The sequence below is a fragment of the Triticum dicoccoides genome, chromosome 2A (assembly GCF_002162155.2).
Source record: "Triticum dicoccoides isolate Atlit2015 ecotype Zavitan chromosome 2A, WEW_v2.0, whole genome shotgun sequence".
NCBI classification, from domain to species: Eukaryota; Viridiplantae; Streptophyta; class Magnoliopsida; order Poales; family Poaceae; genus Triticum; species Triticum dicoccoides.
In genome coordinates this window covers 390,100,958-390,108,458 of record NC_041382.1, presented here as the reverse complement: position 1 = coordinate 390,108,458, position 7,501 = coordinate 390,100,958, and the positions used below count along the sequence as shown (strand labels likewise).

At 44.1% G+C, this 7,501-nt stretch overlaps 1 protein-coding gene across 1 annotated transcript; it reads left to right on the top strand.

Moving 5' to 3' along the window:
* The first annotated feature begins 3,990 nt into the window (after nt 1–3,990).
* LOC119354657 (tobamovirus multiplication protein 1-like) lies at nt 3,991–6,705 on the top strand. The gene is made up of 10 exons (XM_037621386.1): nt 3,991–4,239; nt 4,440–4,530; nt 4,701–4,753; nt 4,841–4,933; nt 5,033–5,104; nt 5,204–5,322; nt 5,402–5,465; nt 5,879–5,932; nt 6,267–6,344; nt 6,438–6,705. The coding sequence occupies exons 1-10, from the start codon at nt 4,069–4,071 to the stop codon at nt 6,528–6,530; spliced, it is 888 nt and encodes a 295-aa protein (XP_037477283.1). The 5' UTR covers nt 3,991–4,068; the 3' UTR covers nt 6,531–6,705.
* The last annotated feature ends 796 nt before the right edge of the window (nt 6,706–7,501 follow it).

The following is a 7,501-nucleotide window of genomic DNA, read 5'->3' as shown; positions in this document are numbered from 1 at the left end:
TTAACCATGGCAATTTGAAGGTTCTACTTTAATTTGTTCATAATGATTTGGTGCTTTATTATAACTTCCCTGGATCACACTTGTAGGCTTAGAGTGCTCCTTAATCTTAGTAGGAAAAGAAGGTTTTTCAATAAAAGCAGTAGCTACAACATGATTAACAACAAAAGATTGCACTTCAGTATTAGGAATTATAGGTTCCTCAAAAATACCTTTAATGGGTTCATTATATTTAAACCATATCTCTTTAGGGAGATCAACATGAGCAACAAAATATTTACATAAATTAACAACTATCTTAGAACAATTCCATATTTTGCACTAAGCTCATGAAAAACACCGGTTTCAACAAAAGACTTAACACAATCATATTCAAGATTTATACCTGACTCTTTACCTTTGTCGACCTCCCAATCTTCAGATTTTATTTTAATTCTTTCAATAAGATCCCATTTGAATTCAATTTGTCTACTTGATAAAGAACCCGTAGAAGAAGAATCAAGCTTTTCTTTATCGCGAAGAGAAAGCCTAGCATGAAAAATACGAAAAACTCTTTAGAGCTCATGATTGGGGCATTTGAGCATTAAGTCCTTAAGCCTCCCCAAGCTTGAGCGATACTTTCTCATTCACGAGGCCAAAAAATTATAGATATAATTCCGGTCACGGTGAACCAAATGCATAGGATATTTTTTCCATCAAACGCCAGCTTCAATCGGTTCCAGTCCCATGAGTGAGAATCATCCAATAGCCTATACCATGCCAATGATTTTCCCTCCAAATATAAAGCAAATAACTTCATCTTAAATCCATCACTCGATTGACAAGCAAGCTTAAATAATCCATAAAGTTCATCTAGTAAAAGCAAGTTTATATCAGGATGTACCGTTTCGTCTCCTGCATAATGGTTAGTGTGCAATATTTCAAGAATACTAAGAGAAATTTCATAATACATATTTTCAGTAGGTGGGGTTTCATCTCTTACCAATTGTGCATGTGGCATCGGCACCCCAAACAAGTTTCCCAAAGGACGCTTTTGCATAATAGCAAGTGTAGATAAAAATCAGCATGTACGATAAAAGTTTCCTTATCAAATTCCACTTATCAAGAGTTCTACACCCCTCGACAACGACGCCAGAAAAGAGTCTTGATGACCCAAAATTATAGGGGATCAATCATAGTCCTTTCGATAAGTAAGAATGTCGAACCCAACGAGGAGTATAAGGAGTTGATAGGCAATTTTCAGCAAGGATTTCACTGCAAGTGTTGTAAGATAGTTTTGATAGCAAAGTAATTTGTAGCAAGGTAACAAGTAACAAGATAGCAAGTGGTACAATCCTTAATTGTGCTAAACACAAGCCGGTGGTACTTCTTATAGTGATTAAAATGCTTTTGAAGACACACGGGAATATCACCAAGTTACTTTCACCATGATTCATCGACTTACGTTCATTGCGTTGATAAGTGTTATGTGGGTGGAAGGAGCTAATGTAATATTCTTACTTGAACAAATACCTACTTATGATTATACTCCATGCAAGAATCCACAAGTACAAGAGAAGTAATTAAGATAAATCTAACAATAACATTAAACAATGAGATCCAAAACAACCCCTTACGGAATAATTTGTAAATCGGGGTTTAGGTTTCTATCGCTCCTGCAACCCATAATCTACAAACTAATCCCACAATGCTTTCCCCTTGGCCCAAGCATGGTGAAGTGTTATTTTGGTTGATGTTCACATAACACCAATAGAGGAAGAACAACACACCATAATATCAAAACATTGAACGGTGATCAACTTCACACGATTACTAGTAACAAGACTTCTCCCATGTCCTCGAGAACAAATAGAACTACTCACAACTCATCATATTGATCATGATCCGTGGGTATAAATATATGATTAACAATCTGAACATAATAATTTTCTATGAGTTAAACCAACAAGCATGAGCTACAAGATGTAATAAACACTACTAGCACCCCTGGGTACCAAACCGAGGTTTGATACAAAGATTGCATACAAGCGATGAACTAGGGTTTGGAGATGACATGTTGTTTATGAAGATGCTGATGAAGATGGTGATACCCATGATGAACGGAGTGTTGGTGTTGATGAAGGCTTCGATTTCCCCCTCTAAGAGGGAAGTTTCCCGGTGGAATCACTCCGCCCGAGAGCAAAAGTGCTCCGCCTCGCAGATGGCGGTGGAAACTCCCAAAGCTTCTTTGTGATTTTTTTAGAGCAAATTTGATTCTATGGACAAAGGGCATCAGGAAGCGAGCCAGCATGGCCCCACATGGGCACGTGTCGCGGCTAAGGGGTGGTCGTGCCACCTGTCCATGTGGCTGGCTAGTGGCCCCCCTTTGACATATCTTTGCTCCATAATTCAATATATATTTCAAATTAATTCTCCAAAAATCCGTGCTTCATTTTGAGCTCTCGAGAATTGCTTTCTCTTTGCTTGCTATTTCAGGTCCAGAGTTCTAGCTTCCGGCAATCCCTCTCTCTAGGTATAACTTGCATTTTAAGAGAGAAAACACATTAAAATTGAACCACAATGTGAAATATAACATTGAAATAAGATAAATTACAGTAGAAAATAATGATGTGAAATGGACGTATCAACAGGGACCGGCCCAGCCGCATGCCCAACAGGCGACCCAGGAGGCACAATCGCGGAAGACGACCCACTAGCCATCTCCCAACCAGATCCATCCCACTAGGGTTTGCCCCAACGCCACGCTCGACGTCGACGCCGCCACCACCGAAGGGGCAACATTCGCCACTAAATCCGACGACCACACGTCGGCAGGAGCAAGCACGAAGAGGGAGGAGAGGCAGGGACAGAGATTGGGTCAAACGCACCAAGAATGCCAACAGCAGAAGTGCGGAAAGCGGACTTACCTGCACGCCCGCAGTGTGTCGAGCCCACCGTGGTCCAGCCGCCGCCAAGCGCAACCGACGGAGACCCCTGCCCCGCAGCGTGCCCACCCGGTGCAAACTTGTGCCGATGGCTGTTAGCACGAGGCAGCGAAGAGATCATCACCTGAATCCTCGACATTATCGCCCAACGCTCAATAGCGGCTGGACGTGGGGGACACCACCGACGGCCCCACCGCCCATCGCAGCCCGACCGACGATGAGGGGGGGGGAGAAGAGCAGTCGTCCCAGCTATGACGAAGGCCGGAGGGAGAGGGGTGGATCGAATAATCAAAGAGGGGAAGGGAGGGGAGGGGGGGAGCGAAGAGAACCATTATCAACAAACCTTTGTTTCAATTACTATATTCACCTAAAGCTCTTTTTTTGCGGGCACCTAAAGCTGAAACTATTCATAGTTAAATTTGTCATTTTTGTATCTCTAACTGTAATTGTAGTTCGAGTTTTAAGTTATTTTTTTTGGAAATATACATCATAGGTATTTTGTCAGATAATAATAATTTTTATTGTGTAAATACGAGTTTTTGAGGTTGATCCTACGATCTTACCTAAAGGATTTTAATTTGTAGTAATTCTCCAAGATGATTAATGCAAACTCATGGTTACAAACACAATTTTTTTTTTTACTTATCCATTCCCTTTCAGACTCAGACATCATTACATCATCATATATTCACAACTCATATATCCCCGATCCAACCGCGCAATTCCTCATCCACATCCTCGTCATCGATATCACGGTCACGAGCAGCAGTCCATGACTTAATAATGTCCGTCCACTGACGGTGGGGCCCCGCCGAGAATGGAAGTAGCCGGTGCTCCAAGTTGCCACGTGGAGCCCACCTGTCCTCTCTAGCTAACCCAGCAATGGGCTGACGGCGAAGACTCCCGTGCCACTGTTCACTGGGCCCCACCACACCCCCCGATAAACGCACACGCCCAAAATCCGACGGCCCCACCACCGCCCAAGGCATAAAATATACCAATCCTGACCCATCACGCTGTCATGCGGACCCACGTTCTTCCCTCCCTCTCTCCAATTTCTTTTGTGCTTCTCCTCTCTCTCTCTCTCTCTCTCCGTCTCCCCCCACAGAAAGTGTGAGAACGCCAAGAGCGTCAAGCTGAGGGAAAGATGAGGGAGCTGGTCTCCTCCTCCACCTCCTCCCCCATCGCGGCCCTCGTCGCCGCCGGCCACGCGGCGCTCCGGGGATGGTGGGAGGAGGTCAACGAGTCGCCGGCGTGGCAGGACGGCGCCTTCTTCTCCCTCACCGCCGCCTACGCCCTCGTCTCCGCCGTCGCGCTGGTCAGTCCACCCCCTCGCCTCCACGGGAATGCTACCTTGATTCGTTCTCCCTCCAAGCCCAATGCATGCGTCGGCTCATTACTGATCCGAACCGAGCTGCCGATTGAAATCGGATCTTTCCTCCATCAATCTCACAACGCATCGAGGGGGTGCCGCCGCCGAGTTCGATTTTGAGGCCGTTTTATGCTGTCCGCCTGCAGATTCAGCTGGTGAGGATCCAGCGCAGAGTGCCCGAGTTCGGCTGGACCACGCAGAAGGTGTTCCACCTCATGAACTTCGTCGTCAATGGGGGTAATGTAAAATAAATGTTGCCGGAAATGGGGGCAATGTAATCAATGTTAATTAAATGTGGGGAGGATCTCCCAATCCTGATTCCTTTTTTTGATTTCACCCTTCATTTGCAACTAATCCCCCGCATGTGTCACGCCTGTGCTAACCTACCAACAAACACCTTGCTGCAGTTCGTGCCGTTGTATTCGGATTCCATGCCTATGTCTTCCTCCTCCAAACTAAAGTAAGAGCCAAAGTTTGGGCACTACCACTTTACTTTAGCACTGGTGTCGAGACCTTTTTTGCTAATTGATTTGATTGGCTTGGCCAGGTTTATAAGTTGGTGTTACTAGACCTCCCCGGCTTGTTGTTCTTCTCGGCCTACACCTTACTTGTTCTTTTCTGGGCAGAAATATACCATCAGGTATTTCCTACCAATCTTTGTTATACACTCTTCATGTTCTTATCATTTAGTTGTGTTTGTTCAAGGAATTATGCGAGATTTTTCTTCTGAGTTTTGCAGGCTAGGAGTCTCCCCACCGATAAGTTAAGGATTATATACCTAGCCGTTAATAGCATCGTATATGCAATTCAGGTGTGTTATTTCTCATCATCGCAGGGTCATATCACTTTATTGTTCCTATAAGAGAGAACCATGCTCATGGTTGCTATGTCCGACCGCAAATCTGGACAGATCTGTATTTGGGTGTACCTTGGAATAAACGACAATGCGTTGGTTGAGCTGGTGAGCAAAATCTTCATCGTATCTGTCTCCGCCGTGGCCCTTCTTGGTTTTGCAGTATATGGTGGAAGGCAAGTCCAATGCTTTTTCTTTGTATTGTATCGCTGTGTGCGCGCTGTATCTGTAAGCTGTGCTCTTTCTTTTCTATAGGTTGTTTGTCTTGCTGAGACGTTTCCCCATTGAATCAAAGGGGCGAAAAAAGAAGCTTTATGAGGTGATTACACCCTTCAATAAATGGATTTGTACACATTTTCTGTTCAGGTGGACATGTATAGCATGTTGTCAAGAACAAAATACCGACATATTCTGTTAGAATCTGTCATTTCATATAGCTTTGCCATGACAATGATTAGTTTTAACATGACATACTGGTAATTGTCACACATTGAACATGAAATCTTTTGTATTATCTGTAACTCAGTGCTCGGAATTTATGACTGGCAAAAATGTTGTGTCGTCTTCTCTTTTTGTCTTAATATGTTTAGTATGTCTTACAAATGTTCTATTTTTTTATTGTTATCCTTTTTCTCAATAATAACTGAACTGAAGATCCATCAGTCCAAAAATAATAACTGTCAGTTTCTGTCTTGGCCTCCAAAATTTTATTGTAATGTTGAAAATTGTCAGGTTGGGACTGTGACGACAATCTGCTGCACCTGTTTCCTGATAAGATGCATCGTGGTGAGTATTTGGTTCTTCATGACTCGCTGTTTTTTTCGTGACTCACTGTTAGGGGTTCAGGAATCATGCTTAAATTCCTTTTTGGTTGGGCGTAAAGAAGAACTCTGATGTCCACCTGTGTGGACGGTTTCATATGAATGTGAAGCCACCAAACGTATCAACCTAATGTTTACTGCACCTGATGTTGCTGTGCACTGTTGTGATAAACCCACTTGGTCTATGGTCTACAGATCTTCTTCCAGAACAGTGCACCGTGTGCACGTGTATATACTTGTGTCCTGTTGATTTATTTACTTCTAAGTTCCTCCCTTTCCCCCTTCTTACTTGATCATAGGTGGCAGTATCTGCATTTGATGCTGATGTTTCTTTGGAGGTTTTAGATCATCCAATCCTAGATTTCTTCTATTATATGGTAAGTAACATCGAAAAGTCATTACCATGGTATCCATGGTATTTTTGTAGATTTAGTTCCTGTCTTTACACACACTCCCCTATTACCGTGCAGTTGACAGAGATACTGCCTTCCGCGCTGGTCCTTTTCATCCTTCGGAAGCTTCCACCTAAGCGAGCATCGGCGCAATATCACCCTATTAACTAGAGTTTTTGTGCTTATGTATGATGTTATGCTTGGAATAATGGATAAACTTGGAAGTGCCCAAAATTTTACATGTCTGGTGTGAGCTGAATGCTGGTGTTTTCCAAAAGCATCGAAGTGTTGTCGATGGATTATGCAATGTGCAGTTCAGGGGCCCTATAGCAGTGAATTTCCGTCTTCTGCTTGTTCTTTTTTTGGTGGAATTTGGTCGATAGCTTTGCTCTAGTAGAGGAGAAAATCGTAGTGGATTCCCTGATGTTTATCCGAGTCGTTTTGTGATTGCCTTTGCCATGTTTACCATCGGAGCGTTGCTGGTTATGCCGCTTGGAGCTTAATATTTGTAAATTTTACCAGTCTCTTGAATTATGTGTGCATTGTAGAGGGCCTTAAAAGTCATATTCGTAAGTTTGACTGGTTTGGAGTAGATGATGTCCTGCGCGTTGCTAATTTTCCTTTCAAGAATGTGAGAAATACTTGGCATAATTGCAAACTAGTACTCCCTCCGTCCTCGGTATCTAGACAGACAAGTAATGTCTAATTTGGGATGGAGGTATATCTGTAATCGTACATTTCATTTGCAATCATACAGCTGAATGGTCGATGCATCATTCGGATCAGGTTACTAAATTCTTCGAAATCATTTGCTGATGCCTGCTGCACCTGTGGTGGTTGTGTCTATTGGCTCGATGTCGATGAGGAGCCCCTGAGCCGGGGACGGCATCGGGTACCTGGAGAAGCTGCCGTCGCAGCCGTCGGCGAGCTTCCACCTGAACCCGGTGACGATGTAGTGCATGGCCACCAGCGTCTCCACCCTAGTGAACTCGTTGCCAGGGCACATGCGCGCGCCGCCGCCGAACGCCACGAAGCTGTAGGGTGGTATCGGGCTCTCGAACCTTGCCGGCTCGAACCTGCTTGGCTCCGGGAAGATGGCCGGGTCCTGCTGCGTCAGGTTCATCGCCCCCAACACCTGCCAT